Source organism: Lonchura striata, chromosome 27 (genome assembly GCF_046129695.1).
Source record: "Lonchura striata isolate bLonStr1 chromosome 27, bLonStr1.mat, whole genome shotgun sequence".
Taxonomy (NCBI): Eukaryota; Metazoa; Chordata; class Aves; order Passeriformes; family Estrildidae; genus Lonchura; species Lonchura striata.
This window is the reverse complement of record NC_134629.1, coordinates 6,131,987-6,149,505: the sequence shown is the minus strand read 5'-3', so window position 1 is coordinate 6,149,505 and position 17,519 is coordinate 6,131,987. Positions and strand designations below refer to the sequence as shown.

The 17,519-nt window shown below is 57.1% G+C and overlaps 1 protein-coding gene and 2 non-coding genes across 5 annotated transcripts; all 3 read right to left on the bottom strand.

Annotated features, from left to right (window-relative positions):
• Positions 1-1,538: 1,538 nt before the first annotated feature.
• On the bottom strand, positions 1,539-1,666 carry LOC116184557 (small nucleolar RNA SNORA2/SNORA34 family). The gene has a single exon (XR_004149309.1). It is a non-coding gene; the product is annotated as a small nucleolar RNA SNORA2/SNORA34 family (small nucleolar RNA).
• Positions 1,568-16,329, bottom strand: KANSL2 (KAT8 regulatory NSL complex subunit 2). 3 transcript variants are annotated; one of them, XM_077788659.1, is made up of 10 exons: positions 16,281-16,329; positions 14,953-15,241; positions 14,601-14,858; positions 12,000-12,178; positions 11,034-11,148; positions 9,711-9,874; positions 8,103-8,269; positions 7,192-7,288; positions 4,041-4,294; positions 1,568-2,353 (listed from the first exon to the last, which is right to left on the bottom strand). In XM_077788659.1, the coding sequence occupies exons 3-10, from the start codon at positions 14,849-14,851 to the stop codon at positions 2,027-2,029; spliced, it is 1,554 nt and encodes a 517-aa protein (XP_077644785.1). In that variant the 5' UTR covers positions 14,852-14,858; positions 14,953-15,241; positions 16,281-16,329; the 3' UTR covers positions 1,568-2,026. The 3 variants fall into 3 exon arrangements, with proteins under 3 accessions (XP_077644785.1, XP_021403968.3, XP_077644786.1); XM_021548293.3 differs by having other exon boundaries at positions 14,953-14,978; positions 16,281-16,319; XM_077788660.1 differs by having other exon boundaries at positions 14,601-15,241.
• On the bottom strand, positions 6,988-7,115 carry LOC116184556 (small nucleolar RNA SNORA2/SNORA34 family). Its single transcript, XR_004149308.1, has one exon. It is a non-coding gene; the product is annotated as a small nucleolar RNA SNORA2/SNORA34 family (small nucleolar RNA).
• Positions 16,330-17,519: the final 1,190 nt, after the last annotated feature.

Genomic DNA, 17,519 nt, shown 5'->3' with positions numbered 1-17,519 from the left:
GATGCACCGGGGACATGCGAACACCACGGACCGGGCCACCCCCGCCGCTCCCCCGGGCTCAACCCCCGCCCTCTCACGGTACGAGCCGGTGCCCGGAGGACACGGATGCCCACCCCCGCCTCCGGTGCCCCCGAGGAGCGGCCCGACCCTCCCGGTTCCCCCGCCTGCACCTCGCCGCGGAGCGACCGGACTCACCGGGGGCTACGGCGGGGCCAGGGCCGGGGCGGCATGGCCGGGGCTGGGACCGGGACCGGGGCGGGACCGGCGGCGGCGGCGGTGACGTCATGGCTCCACCGGGCCGGCCCCGCCCTGCGCCCCCGCCGCCGCCAATCCGCGCCCCGGGCACCCCTCCCGAATGCCCCCTTCCCGTGATCCCCGGAACCGCTCGCCACGGAGCCGGTACCCCCGCCCCTCCTTCCTCCCGGCGGGAAGAATCGGTACCGAGCACCGGCGGCGGCTGCCCCGGGATGGGACCGGCCCGCCCCGCACCCCACGGAGCCCCCCCGAGACGGAAACGAAGGGAGACCCCAAAGGGCATCCCCGGTAGCAGCAGGGTGCCCCCGCCCCGGGAGGACCACCAGCCCCCCGGGCACCCCCAATCCCGGGGCTCATTCACACAGGGACACCGAGCACCCACCTCCATCACTTTATTGTGGGGGACCCCGCGGCACGGAACCTCTGTCCCCCCAAAAACACCGCAGGGCCACATCGCCCCCCAGGACCCACCAGAAGCCCCCAGAACTTCCGTGATTTCCCTCCCCGGTCTCCCGTGGCTGCTCCATCCCCACGGAGGACGGGAGGGCTGCTGGGGTTCCGGGGGTCCCCGTGGCTCCAGCGATCGGCAGAGGAGCCGGAGCTGCAGCTCATCCTGGCGCTGGAGGAGGACCCCAGCCCGCCCCGGTCCCACGGCGAGGGTCCCCGGGGTGTGGGGACCCCGGTGCTGCCGGGCTCAGCCCACGGCGCCCGGCTCCAGGCTCCCGTTGGCGGCGGCTGCCCGCGCCGGGCCGGGCGCGGCCGCGTCCTGCGGCGGCTGCGGCTCCTCCCGCGGCCCCGGCGGCAACGGGAGGCGGCTCTGCGGGGATACGACAGGGACATGGGGTGTGCTGGGACACAGCCCGGGACAGTGCGACAGCCCGGGACAGTGTGACAGCCTGGGACACAGCCCGGGACAGTGTGACAGCCTGGGACAGTGTCACAGCCCAGGACAGTGTCACAGCCTGGGGCAGTGTCACAGTCCAGGACAGTGTGACAGCCCGGGACAGTGTGACAGCCCAGGACAGTGTGACAGCCTGGGACAGTGTGACACCTAGGACAGTGTCACACCTGGGACAGTGTCACAGCCTAGGACAGTGTGACAGCCCAGGACAGTGTCACACCTAGGACAGTGTCACAGCCCAGGACAGTGTCACAGCCCAGGGCAGTGTCACAGTCTAGGACAGTGTGACAGCCCGGGACAGTGTCACAGCCTGGGACACAGCCCAGGACAGTGCGACAGCGCGGGACAGTGTCACAGTCTAGGACAGTGTCACAGCCCAGGACAGTGTCACTCCCACACGAATTGGTCATTCCACAGGATGGGAGCACCAACAGACCGGGAGATTTTTCCTCTGGGCTCCTGCTTGAAACCAACAGCTACAGCAAACTGGGGGTCTTCAGTCAGAGCCTGGGCTGTGCCCCCCCACCCCCACCCCAAAACTTGGCCTTCACCCCAGGAGCCATGACAGGAGAGTGGGTGACATCACCAGTCCCTGTGGGGACACCCCAAAAAAGCCCCAGGTTCCAGACAGGATGACAGCAACAAATTTCAGCCATCCCAGTGAAAATTAAGACTCCAAGGAAGAAAGGAGAACCCCTGGGCTGGGAAACAACTCCCAGCTGAGATGAAGAGGTTCCAACGGCAGGCCAACCCCCTTGGCCAGACATGCCCAGCATCCCAGACATTCCCAGGACATCCATCCCCAGGACAAGGGTGGCACAGAGCCACCTCGGGGGCCAGCCTCTGGCTGCCACCCCCACCCTGGCACTCCTAATGCCACCCAGACCACAGGCACACCCAGCATCTGGAGCTGTTGGGTGGGAGAGGAGCCCCCAGGCCTGGTGGGTGGAAGAGGGGGGAGGTTCCTGCTGGGAAAAGCTCATCCCGGGGTGGGAGGGGGTCAGTCCCACCCGGCCGTACCTGCGCGGGCCCCTCGGCCGGAGGGGTGGAGGAGCTGCCCCTGTCCGGCTCCTCCAGCGCCAGGATGTCGATGGGAGCCTCGGCCATGTCCCGCAGGGACGGATCGAGGGTTACGGAAGGGTCAAAGAGCAGAGGGGATGGGGGGCACTGCATCCCATCACCCACCACGTCCAGGTCCTGGCAGGGGAAAACAGCCAAGCAGCTCGTCAGCAGGGGGCTGAGGAGACTCCAATGCTCTGAAGCAGCAGGAAAGGGAGGAGGAAGGCTGGGAGGAGGAGGAAGAGGAGTGGGCACCATGCCAGGGGGGCCCCCAGCCAGCAACACGCCCCAGGAACCCCCTCCTCCTCTTGGAATGCCATGATCACAGCTGGCATTGCTGAGGACAAGGTGTGGGACACACATCCTGCAGCCCAGCGTGATGTGCTGCTCCCAAATTGTCCCTCCAGCGCCTGGAATGGCTTTGACAGGTTCCAAACACACTTTTCTGGGGACCCCCAGAGCAATCCCAGCTCTCCACGATGTCACACACACTCCTGGGGACCCCCAGAGCAATCTCTGCTCTCCAGGATGTCACACACAATCCAGGGGACCCCCAGAGCAATCCCTGCTCTCCAGGATGTCACACACATTCCAGAGGACACCTGGAACATCCCCACCCTCTCCTAGGATGTCACACCTCCTCTGTTTGCCCTGACAGCACAGATGGGGATGGACAAGCTCCGAGCACTCCTCCATCTGCCCTCCCTGACAAGGGGAGAGGCTGGGATTGGGGAGAGGCTGGGATTGGGGAGAGGCTGGGATTTGTTTTGGCTCTGAAGGGGGTTTGACACGAGGGTGAGATTCCCGTGACTCACGAGTGGCACTTCCCCAGCCTGGCACGATGTGAGACACAACACAGATGCCCCCGGCAGCTTCCATGAATCTGCAGAGCTCCAGAGGGAGCTCGGAACCCTCTCAAAGGACAGGATCAGGAAAAACACTCCTGTTTTTCCTTTCTAACCCAAAAAATCCCTCCTGTTTGCACAGAAAGGGGCTGGGATCTGATCTGAGCCCCTCTCCATCCTGATCCTGCTTGCTCTCCTGGCTCCTGCTGCTGGAATCCCTCCTCCATCACCAAACTCCAAAGCACAGCCAAGCTTTGCCTCCAACAGCAGAGCTCAGCAGCCTCAGGAGCACCCAGACACTGAGGGCACACCTCGCTCACAGGAGCAGCTCCTGTGGATCCTCTGCTGCTTTGCTTTTGCCTCAACGCATTCCCCTGAGCCTTTCAACTGTGCTGGTTGAAATGCACGATGCCACAATAATCTGGGGATTAAAATCTTCATGCTTTCCTCATGCCAGGCAAAATGGGGGTGTGGAGGGGAAATCTTTTTAAGAGGCCCCTAAAGGTGTTTAAATGAGCACAACCATCTCAAAGAAGCAGCCACTAACCCTGGAGTAGCTCCCAAACCTTCCACATTGCTGCATCTTCACAGAATCCCAGGATGCTTGGGATTGGGAAGGAATGTAAAGATCATCCAGTTCCACCCCTGCCATGGGCAGGGGCACCTTCGACTATCCCAAATGGCTCCAAGCCCTGTCCAACCTGGCCTTGGACACTTTTAAAGGATCCAGGGGCAGCCCCAGCTTCTCTGGGCACCCTTACCCTCACAGGAATTCATTCCCAATATCCCACCTAACCCTGTCTCTGGCACTGGAAGCCATTCCCCCTTGTCCTGGTTCTCCATCCCTTGTCCCACGTCCCTCTCCAGCTCTCTCCTGGATCCTTCTCCTCTCCAGGCTGGACGTGCCCAGTTGTTCCAGCCCTGGATGCAGCATTCCAGGTGGGCTCTCAGGTGGGCAGAGCTGCAGCTTTCCCACTTACATCGCTGAATTCCAGGGGCAAACTCTCCGTGGGCTGGAGCTCGGCTGCGCTCAGGTACAGCTCCGTGGGAGCAGCCCCCAGCTCCTGGGGCACAGCCAGGACCTGCTCTGGGACGTACATCTGGGGGGGCAGCCGGAGGTGCAGGGGGCAGCACGGCTCCTCAGACAGGCTCACGGGCACGGGCTTGTTGCAGGGAACTTCCTCCGAGCCCTGGCACGGCTTGAACAGCGTCTGGTTTGTATCCTGGCAGATATCTGGGAAGAGGAGGTCAAGGAAAGCAGCAGAGGTACTGCCAGACACACATCCAGAGGGAGAAATGCTGAGAAAGGCTCCTAATTCCCCCACAAACTGTATTAAACCCACCCCCATTTCTCCCAGATCAGGAATGCAGAGGTGAGAGCTGCACCCCAACTGCCCAGGGATGTGGGTGACACAATTTCCATGATGGAAAACTGGGACAACAGCCAGAGCCCCCGCCGTGGGGGCTGGGAGATGCGGCTGGATCCCTGGAAACCACTCACAGATACGCAGCTGGATGTCACAAAGGCACAGGATTAACTTTTGTTTGCAGACATCCATGGAAAATGATCAGCTCCAACCCCACGGGCGGGGAGATCCCAGCACACACACAATGCCTTCTCCACAGCCAGTTTGGTTATGGTATTTCTATCTTCCCACTGCATTTTCCTTCCCAGTGGAAAACCTGTTCCTGCCAGAGGTGTAAATGGGATTTCCTGCCTTTAATCCCAAACAGAAACTCTGCTTCAATTGCATCACACTTGCAGAGCGATCCAAAGGAGCTACAGATCAAAACCCAGCCTGCTCTGATCCCATCACATTCCAACCCTTTCCTCCTCTTCCCACATCCATCCTCTTCTTCCAAGCCCTATTCTGATCCCATCCTCCTCTTCCAACTCCATCCTCTTCTGACTCTTCCTCCTCTTTCCATCTCTTTCTCTTCTTCCCACCCCTTCCTCTTTTTCAACCCCCATTCACTTCTTCAAGCCTTTTCTTCCAACCCTTTCTTTCTCTTCCATCCCTCTTTCTTCCTCTTCTGATCCCCATCTTTTTCTTCCAACCCCTCCCTCCTCTTCCTCCCACCTTTCTCCTCTTCCATCCCCTTCCAACCAGGATCACCTCAACTGCAATTTCCTCACACACACACCAGTGTGAGAGGGGGGGAAAAAATCCCAAACCCACATAAAACTGGGAAAAGACACCAAGTTTAAGTCGGTTTCTTAAGCTGGCTAGGTTTGAGATTCACCCTTCCCTCCTCTCCTCCTTACTCCAAGGATTTCTCAGGAATCCACTTCCTGGCAGGCCATGGGGAGCCACAGCCTGGGCTGGCAGCAATGTCAGAGCCCAGCCCAAGAGAGAAGGACCTGGGACACCCAAGGGAAGATGTGGTGAGGGAACAGGGGGTGGGGAAAGCAGATTTTCATCTCCTGGAGCAACTCCCAGCTCCAGCACTGACTTTCCTGGTAGCCAAAAGCACAGATTGCCAAGAGGACAAAAATCCCAGGCTCCATCTGGAGCCTCCCAGCCTTCCCCCATCCCTCCAGTGCCCTGTCACAAACAATCCAGCTCCTGGAAGCAAACAGAGCCCGAGAGCCTCCCGAAAAGCCACAGATGTTATCAGATGTTATCAGCTGCCCGAGGAAAAGCTTGTTTGTGTCACTGAGAGTCAGCTGAGAGCTCCCACCAGACCCAGCTCTTCCCTCCCTCCCGGGAACTCCAGCTGCCAACAGCAGCTTCTCTGGCTGTTTTATGGGATTTCTCCTCTCTTTATTTTGAGGTCTGTGGTGGTTAGATAGAAACAAATAGAGCTTCCAGCTCCTGCTCCCTGCGCAGGGCTGGGGGAGTCTGACAACTCCAGGGACAAAGCAAACCCAAGGGCTCTCAAAAATCCAGAACATCCCAAGAAATATGAAAACTTCTCCAGACCCACGAGCTCCCAAAAAAACTCACAAGCTCCTGCAGACCCAGGAGCTCCCACAAATACAGAAATTCCCACAAACTCGGGAGTTCCCACAGACCCAGGAACTCTGATAAACACAAGAGCTCACACAAACCCAGCACCTCCCACAAATCCAAAATCTTCCACAGATCCAGAAGCTCCTCCTCACCCAGCCCCGGGACTCAGTGCCACTGCTGATTCACCCCACTGCTCCCCCCTGCAGCTCCAGCCTGATCCAAACCTGGACACATCCACCCACTCCCACAAGAGTGGATGGAGCAGATGCACCCAGGGCAATGCTGGGTCATGGACTGGGGGTCATCCTCGACCTGGGGGATTCTTGGTCCCATATTGGGGGTCATCCTCAACCTGGGGGACCCTTGGTCCCATATTGGGGGTCATCCTCGACCTGGGGGATCCTTGGTCCCATATTGGGGGTCATCCTCGACCTGGGGGACCCTTGGTCCCATATTGAGGGTCATCCCTGAGCAGGGGGATCCCAGTGGAACTTTCAGTGCTGGCTCTCCACTACCTGAGGCCGATTCAGGAAGTGGAACAGCTCAAGGCTGTTCACACACACACATGAGAACCTTTTTGAAGGATCAGAGACTGAACTGGGCCACAGCAGCTCCAGACAGGTTGGAATTACCCCTCCAGATCCTCCCAAAAATCAAGGTTGTGCTCTGGTGTGTGTGTGTGCTCAGGTTGGGGGCAGGCTCTGTTCCCAAGGAACAAGGGACAGGACAGGAGGGAAGAGCCTCAAGCTTTGTCAGGAAAGGTTCAGGAATTTCTTCCATGGAAAGGGTGGTCAGAAACTGGAAAGCTGCTCAAGGAAGCGATGGAATCCCCATTCCTGGAGGGAATCCATGCACATCCCTCACAGCTCAGGCCTGCCTGGGTTCTCTCTGCTTCCAAGTGAAATGCCCACCCTGTTTGGGTGCTCTGCACCCAGGAGGCCACGGCAGGAGCACCCCTGGGAGCAGCCCAGCCCTTTGTTGCTCCCGTACGAATTGGCTGTTCCATGGGACGGGAGCACCAACAGACAGGGAGACTTTTCCTCTGGGCTCCTGCTTGAAACCAACGGCTACAGCAAACCGAGGGCCTTGATTCAGGGCCAGGGAGGGAGAAAGGGGCAAACAGGCCCAGGGCAAACTGCTGGCCAGCACTCAGGAAGAGCGTGGGATGAAAGGATACGCGTGAGGCAGTGCCGGGTCATCGGCAGGGACGGGTTGGAGCATCGGACATCGTCAACAAAGGCCAAGCAGCGCTGGCTGGAGCGGGTGGTGTGAGCCTGAAATCATGGAATGGTTTGGGTTGGGAGACACCTTAAAGCTCCTTAAAGCTCCTCTTCCACCTTCCACTATCCCACGCTGATCTAAGCCACATCCGACCTGGCCTTGGGCACTTTCAGGGATGGGGCAGCTTCTCTGGGCACTCCGTGCCAGGGCCTCCCCACCCTCCCAGGGAGGAATTTGTTCCCAATATCCACCCACACCTCTCATCTCTTAAGTTTAAAACCATTTCCTCTTGTCCTGTCACTGCCTGTCTATTTACAACTCCCTCTCCCTCTTTTTATTAAGCCTCTTTTAGGCAATGGAATGGACTCACTCAAACCCAGGAACTCCCACAGACCCAAGAGCTCCCAAAAACCTGAGAGCCTTGAAAAACCCATGATCTTCCACAACCCATGAGTTCCTAAAAATCCCCAAGCCTTCAAATACCCTGAGCCCTCTTTTCTCCAGGATGAGCCCTCCCAGTTCATCTCCCCAGGAATTTTCCAGACCCTTCTTGTGCTCCAGTCCCTTTCCCAGCTTCATTCCCTTCCGCGGGCTTGACCCTCAATGTCTTTGTTGCTACGAAGAGCCCAAAACTGACCCCAAACATTCAAGGTGTGGACACCAAGAGCTCGCACAGACCCCAGAGCTCTTGGAGACACAGGAGCTACCACAGATCCAGAAGCTCCCAAAAACCTCAACGAGCTTTTCCAAACCCAGGAGGGCAGCAGCCTTGCAGGAAGGGCGTTACATGGGGCAATCTGCCAGGGCCTGGGGTCACTCCCAGAAAAGACACGAGAGGAGAGACCCATCCAGGACGTCCCCACGGACCTGCTGGGCCGCGCCGTCGGTGGCCAGGACCCTGCGCTCCCGGAGCTGCCGGTGCAGCAGAGCCTCCACCCCGTAGCGCTGCCGGTAGCGCCGGAGGCACTTGAGCCGCTTCAGGTTCTCCCTCTCCTTGGCCATCAGCCCCTCTGGCCCTGTCAGGAGGCTGCTCCCTGCAGGAATAAAGAAGAATCAGGAATCTCCACCCACCTGCCTCGTCTTTTTAGGCACATTAGCCATGGAGGGCTTTGAGGGCTCCATCCACATGAGCAGCAGCAGTGCAGCTTTGGGTGACGCCTGGCAGTGCAGGTTCCATCCCAAAATTTATCCTGACCTCTCCACATACACCAGGAACGCTTGGGCCCACAGAGTATTTTTAAAATCTCCTTTAAAAATAATTCAGCCACTCCCCGTCCATTGTGATTTCAGCAGCAGAATAGAAACTTGTCAAATTTCAGGTCACTCCTGTGCAAGTTCTGGAAGCTTCCCGCCAGCATTCCTGGTTTAATTACAGGGCAACGCTCAGGATCTGCTTTTCTCTGACTCCTTTGCTAAAAAGAGTTCTGCAAAATTGGTATGTACCAAACTCCTGGTTATTTTTACTTGAGCCTGAGCTGAATTATGGCGTTTTCCAGGATGAGCTATTAAAGGATGATGCTAGAAAAAAAGAGTCCTTTGCTCTGCAATACTTGGGATCAGTTACACAACTCGGTTTTGCCTCTGTTGAACTGGGAATTCCTGCTTCCAAGAGTATATTCTGCACAGAGAGAATGGCTGCAGAGGCAGAGGGAATGCTGCACCCCTGCTAGGGAGGAATATACCAGTACAGCAGCACTGGTGTTACTGGAACCAACTCCTGTCCACACACCAAGGGCCTTACAGACGAGTATTTTTTGTTCGTAAAAGGAAAAAACAGGAAATCCCAGTACAAAATAAGCACTTTTGTCTCAGAATTAACATTAAAGCTCATTTCCTGCCAACACTGCAAGCTCTGAAGAGCAAAGAAATGCACAAGCTTTGGAACTGCAGTGATAGGGATCTCTGGGCACAGGACCAGCACAGAATCATGGAATCACTCAGGCTGGAAGAGCTCTCCAGATCAGAGTCCAACCTTGCCAACCAGACCAGGGCACTGAGTGCAATGTCCAGCTGTCCCCTGAACGCCTCTGGGGACAGGAACTCCATCACCTCCATGGGCAGTTCCAATACCTGACCATCTTTTCGGTACAGAGATCCTCTTGATGCCCACCCCAAACCTCCCTGGCACAGTTTGAGGCCATTTCCTCTTGTCTCATTGTTCCACGGGAGCAAATGCTGATTCCCACCTGGCTGCACCCTCCTGTCAGCGAGTTACAGAGAGTGAGATGGTCCCACCTGAGCTCCCTTTTCTCCAGGCTCAGCCCCTCCCCAGCTCCCTCAGCTTTCCAGACCTTTCCCCTTGTGTTTCAGCCAATTCCCCATCTCCAGACATGCTCCAGCCCCTCAATAAAACAACTGCTCTGAGTGTGGAACCCCCCTTTTACTCTGCTCTGAAATCTGCCTCTAGAAAGGCCCAAACCTCCTGGTTTTTAGCAGATTTCTGTGCATGCCCTCAGGCAGGAGGTCTTGGCTCACCGATGGCCTCGTGCTCTCCCTTCCTGCTGTGCAGGAACCGGCGCTTCTTCTCCTTCAGGAGGTGCTGGAGCCGCTTGAACTGGTCGATGTAGAGGGACTGGAGGCGGATCAGCTTCTCCCTCATGATCAGAGCCACCTCCTCGGCCGTGTACACCCCAGCGTGCCTGCAAAACCCAGGGAACACGGCCTGTTTGGAGGGTCCCTGGAGACTGATCCCCCCAAAGGTGTGGGGGACCTCGGGGCTGATCCCTGAAGGGTCTGGGGATCCCTTGGGTTGTTTTCTGCTGAAGAATATAGGGGTTCCTCATGGATGAACCCTCAAAAGGTCTGGGGGTCCTTCAGAGCTGTTTTCCAAAAGGGCGTGAGGGTCTCTCAAGGCTGAACCCCCAAAGGTCTGGGGATCCCTCAGGGCTGTTCTCCAAAAGGGCGTGAGGGCCTCTCAAGGCTGAACCCCCAAAGGTTGGGGGGAAGTCTCTCAGGAATAATTCTTCCAAAGGGTTTGGGGGTGCCCCAGGGCTGATCCCCCAAAGGATTTGGGAGACACTCAAGGCTTCATTCTCTGAATCTGTGTGGTTCTCTCAAGATTATTATTATTATGTGGGGGTCCTTCTGGGCTGTTCCCCCCCACAAACAACACTGATGTTATTGGGAACACTCTGGGTTACACCATCAACAAGTGATGAGCTGAAATACTCAATTTCAGGCTTTTTTTTTTTAAGAGACAGGATCACCCAGAGAAGCTGCTGAGAGATCCACTCCACTCTGGAAGAGGATAAGCAGTAAGTGCTTCCCAGAAAACCCCAGCTCCAGGACCTGAGTGCATCCACAGCCAATGAACCATGTGGGCACAAATCCATGAAAAACCATGGATATAGTCATGTTTTTAAAACAACCACTATCCCCTGGAGCCAGAGTGAGCCCACAACGTGAAACACGTGTGTGGCAGGCAGCAGCCACCATGGAATCCCAGAAGTTCCCCAGGATTAATCCAACCTGTGACCAACCCCTGTCAGAGCCCTGAGTGCCCCATCTAGTCATTCCTTGGACACCTGCAGGGATGGGGACTCTACCACTTTCCTAGGCAGTTCTAATGCCTGACAGGTCTTTCCATGAAGGAATTCCTCCTGATGTCCAACCTGAACCTCACCAGGCACAAATTGAGGCTGTTTCTCCTTGTCCTGTCCCTTTTTATGGGAGCAGAACTTTATCCCCACCTGGCTGCAGCCTCCTGTTCAGGGAGTTGTGGAGAACCAGTCCCTCCTTGAGCCTTTTTTCCAGGCTGAGCCCGCCAAAAATGTCAATTTAACTACTGCCCCAACCTACTTGAGGGGATCCTCCTGGTCGCTGTCGATGCTGTCAGCTTCACTGTCGGGGTCCCCACGCCACGTCTGCTCCACGGTGACAGGGTCCTGCTCGCAGTCACTCCAGCTGTCCTCGTCTGCAAGACACAGCACCAGAGTCACAGGACACTGTGCCACATCCCAGGATGGCCAGGGACACCCTGGAGCTTGGCCCCATGGAGCTGGGCAGGCTCTGCTTCATGCCAGGAGGGAACTCTGCACCCCAAAACTCTGAGTGAGGGACTTGGAGGAGGGAACAACAGGAAACCTTGGAGCAGCCAGAACACACTGGGAATGATGCTTCCCAGCAAACATGGAATTCCAGTGGTATTATTTCCAGGCTAAACCTGCAGGGTCTGGGTTTGGCAGCGTGAGACACACTAGGCTTTACAAAACCCCAGTTTTTCCTCCCAGACCATGGGGTCTTTTTCCCACTGGACTGAAAAGGATATTGCTGCTTTCCCCCACAGGAACAGAGCAGCCTGGCACTGCCTTTGGGTTTATGCCTTGGAATGGCTGCCTAAAACAGAGGCTAGACAAGGTTAAGAGAATAAAGTGGGTATTTATTAAAGGCCTTCAACAGATAACAATTTGGGCAGTCAAAAGCCTCCAAGAGGCTACACCCAAGATGGATGATGGTCACGAGTTTTTCAGACAGATCTAAGTTTGGTCCATTTATATATCAGGGATTAATCCTCCAATTACTTTCAGGTAATTAAATCATATTCCCCTAATTTGTACCCCCTCAATTCATTTTTTTTTATACTTTTCAGGGCCTGAGGCTGTTTGGTATCATTGAGTTTCAGGCCTAGAGGAATTGCTTTGTCTGACCAAAAAACTGAAGACACTAGCTAACACTTTATATGGAGTTTAGATTTATGCACTAATGTGGGAGAGGATTTGAAAAACACAGAGGCTGAAAGCTCAAGGCACGGGGCTCAGTGCTCACCCAGGATGCGGCTGGCCTCGCTGCGGCTGCTCTCGGCGCTCTGGGAGCCCAGCTCTGCCCGGGCGTAGGAGCTCAGCTGGCACAGGAGGGTCTCACCCACAGGCCCGGGGTTGGATTTCTTCACCTGAGCCTGCAGCGCCAGCGCGTTGCGTCGGGCGTGCTCCGCGCAGAACGAGGTGCTGCGGGACAAACCACGGGCTCAGCAACACGAGTAACTGGGGTAGGAGGAACCTAAAAGCTGATCTGAGCCCTCCCTCTCCAACCTGTGTGCAGAACGAGGTGCTGCGGGACAAACCATGGGCTCAGCAGCATGAATAATTGGGCTAAAAGGAACCTAAAGTTGATCTGAGCACTCCCTTTCCAACCTGTGCGCAGAACAAGGTGTTCAGGGACAAACCACGGGCTCAGCAGCACGAATAATTGGGGTAGGAGGAAGCTAAAGCTGATCTGAGCCCTCCCTCTCCAACCTGTGTGCAGAATGAGGTGCTGCAGGGCAAACCATGGGCTCAGCAACATGAATAATTGGGCTAAAAGGAACCTAAAGTTGATCTGAGCACTCCCTTTCCAACCTGTGCGCAGCACGAGGTGTTGAGGGACAAACCACAGGCTCAGCAGCACGAATAATTAGGGTAAGAGGAACTAAAAGCTGATCTGAGCCCCTCTCCATCCTGATCCCGCTTGCTCTCCTGGCTCCTGCTGCTGGAATCCCTCCTCCATCACCAAACTCCAAAGCACAGCCAAGCTTTGCCTCCAACAGCAGAGCTCAGCAGCCTCAGGAGCATCCAGACACTGAGGGCACACCTCGCTCACAGGAGCAGCTCCCGTGGATCCTCTGCTGCTTTGCTTTTGCCTCAACACATTCCCCTGAGCCTTTCAACTGTGCTGGTTGAAATGCACGATGCCACAATAATCTGGGGATTAAAATCTTCATGCTTTCCTCATGCCAGGCAAAATGGGGGTGTGGAGGGGAAATCCTCTTTTTAAGAGGCCCCTAAAGGTGTTTAAATGAGCACAACCATCCCAAAGAAGCAGCCACTAACCCTGGAGTAGCTCCCAAACCTTCCACATTGCTGCATCTTCACAGAATCCCAGGATGCTTGGGATTGGGAAGGAATGTAAAGATCATCCAGTTCCACCCCTGCCATGGGCAGGGGCACCTTCGACTATCCCAAATGGCTCCAAGCCCTGTCCAACCTGGCCTTGGACACTTTTAAAGGATCCAGGGGCAGCCCCAGTTTCTCTGAGAAATCCATTCTAGTGCCTCCCCAGCCTGACAGGGAGCAATCTGTTCCAAATATCCCACCTAACCCTGCCCTCTGGCAGTGGGAAGCCACTTCCCCTTGTCCTGACACTCCACCCCCTGTAACTAGTCTCTCCATCACTCCTGCAGCTCCTTCAGCCACTTTAAGGTCACAATTAGGTGACCTCTGAGCTTCTCTTCTCCAGAACAATCACAATTCTCTCAGCCCTTCCTTCTATGAGAGCTGCTCCATCCCTCTGTTCATCTCAGTGCCTCTCTGGACTCACTCCCAAATGATGTTTTTCCTGAGCTGGACACGGGGAAAACATCTCTGGATGCAGGGTTGCACCTGAGCAGGGCAGAAGGGCAGGGAACACGCCCTGGCACCTGGAATCTCTCACAGGGAGCTGGCTGGAAGTCCAGCCTGGGAATGCTGAGAGAGCCCACCCACCACTGAGGGAATGTCATCTCTGGCACCAGCAGCAGGGAGTAAGAAGAGCTTTCAGTTAAAGCCAGTGAGGTGGGTGAGTTTTTGAGCTCTTCTGCTTCCAAACTTTCTCACTGGACTCTGCTTTCCCCACATTTTACAGCACAGGGATCAGGATGGAGACAACCACTGTCCACATCCCAGTAAATCCTGGAAGCAACACTCCCGTGAGGAATCTGTGCTCTGTCATCCATAACTGTTCCAGCCCTTACATCCCCACCACTCGAGCATTTTAAAGGCCTAAGGGAAGCAGCAGCACAACCAGGCCAAAGCTCCAGAGGGATCAGAGTGGCTGCTCCGGGGATTATCCACTGGCACAGGCATGGGATGTGCTGGGATGAGGGAGGGACTGCCCGCACAGATCCAGTGCCAGTCCTGGAGCACTGCAGCCACCTTCTGCTGGGTCAGGGCACAGCCCACAGTCCCCAAGCAACTCCACGGAGTCTTTCTCCAGCTTAAAAACATTTTGGAAAAATGGAGATGCTCCTCAGAGGTTACCCAAATACAGCAGATGGGAGAGAAGAATCATGGAATATCCTGAAGGGGCCCCACAAGGATCACCAAGTCCAACTCCTAGCCTTGAACAGGACATCCCAAAATCCCACCATGCTCCTGGGTGCATTATCCAAACACTCCTTGGGCTCTGGCAGGGCTGTGACTGTGACCACTACCCTGAGGAGCTGCCGAGGTGCTCAAATGGGGAAGAACCTTTTCCCAAAATCCAGTATAAATCTCCCCTGACACAGCTCCAGCCATTCTTTCAAAAGGGAAGACAAAGAGAAAAACCTCCCCCTGCCTGCTTTAAATTCCTCCCCCTGCCTGCTTTAACTCCATAGAGTTTGGAACTGGAAAACCAGGAGGAAGAGCCACTCACCCATCCTTCTTCTCGGGTTTGGGAGCAGCATTGGGACAACGCTTCCCGTTCTTTGTGGACACGTAGCTGCACTGTTTGAAGGGAGCATTCCTGTCCTCGAGGATGTGCTTGATGCAGAATTCCTGCCCTTCCAGGCGGGGCTGGGAGCAGGGCCGGGGGGCGAAGGCGCAGGCCAGGGGCTCCTGGGGCCGCGGCACCGGGGTCAGGCGGCCTCGGCTCGTCGGTAACACGTGAATCCGGATCCTGTTCATGCCGACGCTGCAGGAGGGATGCAGAGCAAGGAGAAGCAGTGGAATAAAATGCTGATAAAACGAAAAGTAGCAGCGGGAAAGAATTTGAATCAAAGCCTGACCCCTTCAGCAGAAGATGAGGCAGCTCCTATGGAGATAATTCCCAATAATGCTCGAGGGGATTTTTAGCCCCGCAGAAATCTGGGGGGGATCCTCTTCTCCCAGTGCACCCCCAGTGCATCTCCTCGGTGTTGCCAGTGCCCATCGCCGCCGCCATCCCGGTGACTCGCCCCGCTACCTGTGCGCGGGCACGCCTCCACACCGGTGCATCCCCGCTGCCCGTCCAGCCTCAAGCACGAATTATCCCCGGTCTTTTCTGCTGCTCATCCCGGTCCATTCCTGCCTCTACACCTGGGTCCCCACAGTGTGTATCTGGGTCTATCCCCGGGTTTATCCCGGTGCCCATCCTGATCTATCCCGGTATATCCCGGTCTATCCCAGCCTCTCTCCCGGTGCCCATGCCGGTCCCTCCCAGCCTCTCTCCCAGTGCCCATCCTGATCTATCCCGGTATATCCCGGACCGTTCCAGCCTCTCTCCCGGTGCCATCCCGGTCTATCCCCGGGTTTATCCCCGTGCCCATCCTGATCTATCCCCGTCTCTACCCTGGTATATCCCGGTCCATCCCAGACTCTCTCCCGGTGCCCGTCCCGGTCCATCCCAGCCTCTCTCCCGGTGCCCGTCCCGGTCCATTCCCGAGTTTATCCCCGTGCCCATCCTGATCTACCCCGGTATAACCGGTCCATCCCCGCCTCTCTCCCGGTATATCCCGGTGCCAATCCCGGTCCATCCCCGGGTTTATCCCCGTGCCCATCCTGATCTATCCCGGTATATCCTGGTGCCCATCCCAGCCTCCCTCCCGGTATATCCCGGTGCCCATGCCTGTCCATCCCCGGGTTTATCCCCGTGCCCATCCTGATCTATCCCCGTCTCTATCCCGGTATATCCCGGTGCCCATCCCAGCCTCTCTCCCGGTATATCCCGGTCCATCCCCACGTCTCTCCCGGTATATCCCGGTGCCCATACCGGTCCATCCCCGGGTTTATCCCCGTGCCCATCCTGATCTATCCCCGTCTCTATCCCGGTATATCCCGGTCCATCCCAGCCTCTCTCCCGGTCCGTCCCGGAGCTCTCCCGCCCGCACACGTGCTCTGCCACCGCGCTCCCGCGCATGCGCGCTCCTGCCGGCCAGGAGCCGCCATTTTGTCCGCGGGTGGCGGGCGTGAGGGGGACCCCTGAGGGGCGGCCAGGCAGCGCTGCTGGAGCGGAGAGCGAGAGGAGACCCGCCCCCGGGACGGTGCAGGACGGAGGAGCCCCGGAGAAGAACTCGGGGGCCGCGCTGAGGGGCACACCGGGCCCCATTGTAAGCAGGAGGCGCCGCCGCCATCTTACCTCTCTGCCGCCGCGGCCTCCGCGCTGCAGCACCGTGCTCCCGCCCCACCTCCTCACTGGCCCGCCCACCCGCCAATCAACGGCCAGCACGGCGGAGATCTCGTGAGTGATTGGCTGATTTGGCAGTCACTCACGCAGGGAGCGGCCACGCCCTCCCATGGTCACGTGGGAGCGGCGCGGCGGGAACGCGACACGTGGGCGCGGCGGGACTGGGGGGATCCCGCACCGGGAAGGGTCCCAGGCCAGGACACCGGGGAAGGTCCCGGGACAGGACAGCGGGGAGTATCCCGAGCCAGGACACCGGGAAGGGTCCCGGGACAGAACACTGGGGGGATATCCTGGGCCAGGACACCGGGAAGGGTCCTGGGTCAGGACACTGGGGCAGGGGTCCTGGGGATTCACCACTGAGATGGGGGGTCAGGGGCCCAGCGGGGACCGGGTTTTGGCTCCGGGTCAGGAGATGCTCGCGGTAGAGCCGGCTTGGTCCCCCTTGGCATCACTCGGTCCCTTCCCGGTTTCCCGAGCCAGCCATGAACCGACACTGCTCCCCACCGGGAAGGGCAGAGCTTCGACATCCCAGGAGGAGCCACCTCCAAGAGGGGCTCCAAAAAAGGGAAGGGAAGCAAGGGATGGGCTTTGCCCAGAGCCTGAAATCTAAGAATTGGTCCCAAAAGTGGACCAAATCGGTCCCCAAATCCTTGGAGAGGGTTTGGCAGCAGCAGTTCCTCCTAAAAACAAGCTCAACATGGAACAAGAGTTTCCCAAAACCATCCGGAGACCACCCATTTATTGAAGGTCAGAAAAGTCAAGTCTAAAAAAGAAAGAAAATAGGGCTTTCCCAAATAGTCAACCCAAACTCTGGCAGGTCCCCTGGCCTTGGGCTGAGGATCCAGGAGAAGCTGCTTCCAGCTCAGCTGGGAACAGCCATATGCCACTGTGATTTCCTGAAGTTGCCCCGGGTATGGTGCCTACAGGACCAGCCTGGCACTTTCTCATCCCAGATCCCACTGGGAATGTACCCCCCTGCCCCCATGGCTCCCATGGAAATTCAGGGATCTACAGGAAGGGAGCAAGGGATGGAGACAGGGTCCCAAACCAGAACAGGTGTGAGGGCAAGGAAACACGACCCACGGGAGGGAAAACAGCTCCCATCACCTTGGGATTCCCTCAGCCCCCCCACATCCCTCCATCCCCCAAAAACTCAACACCAACGCCTCAAAGGGAACCTCCCCAAAAGTC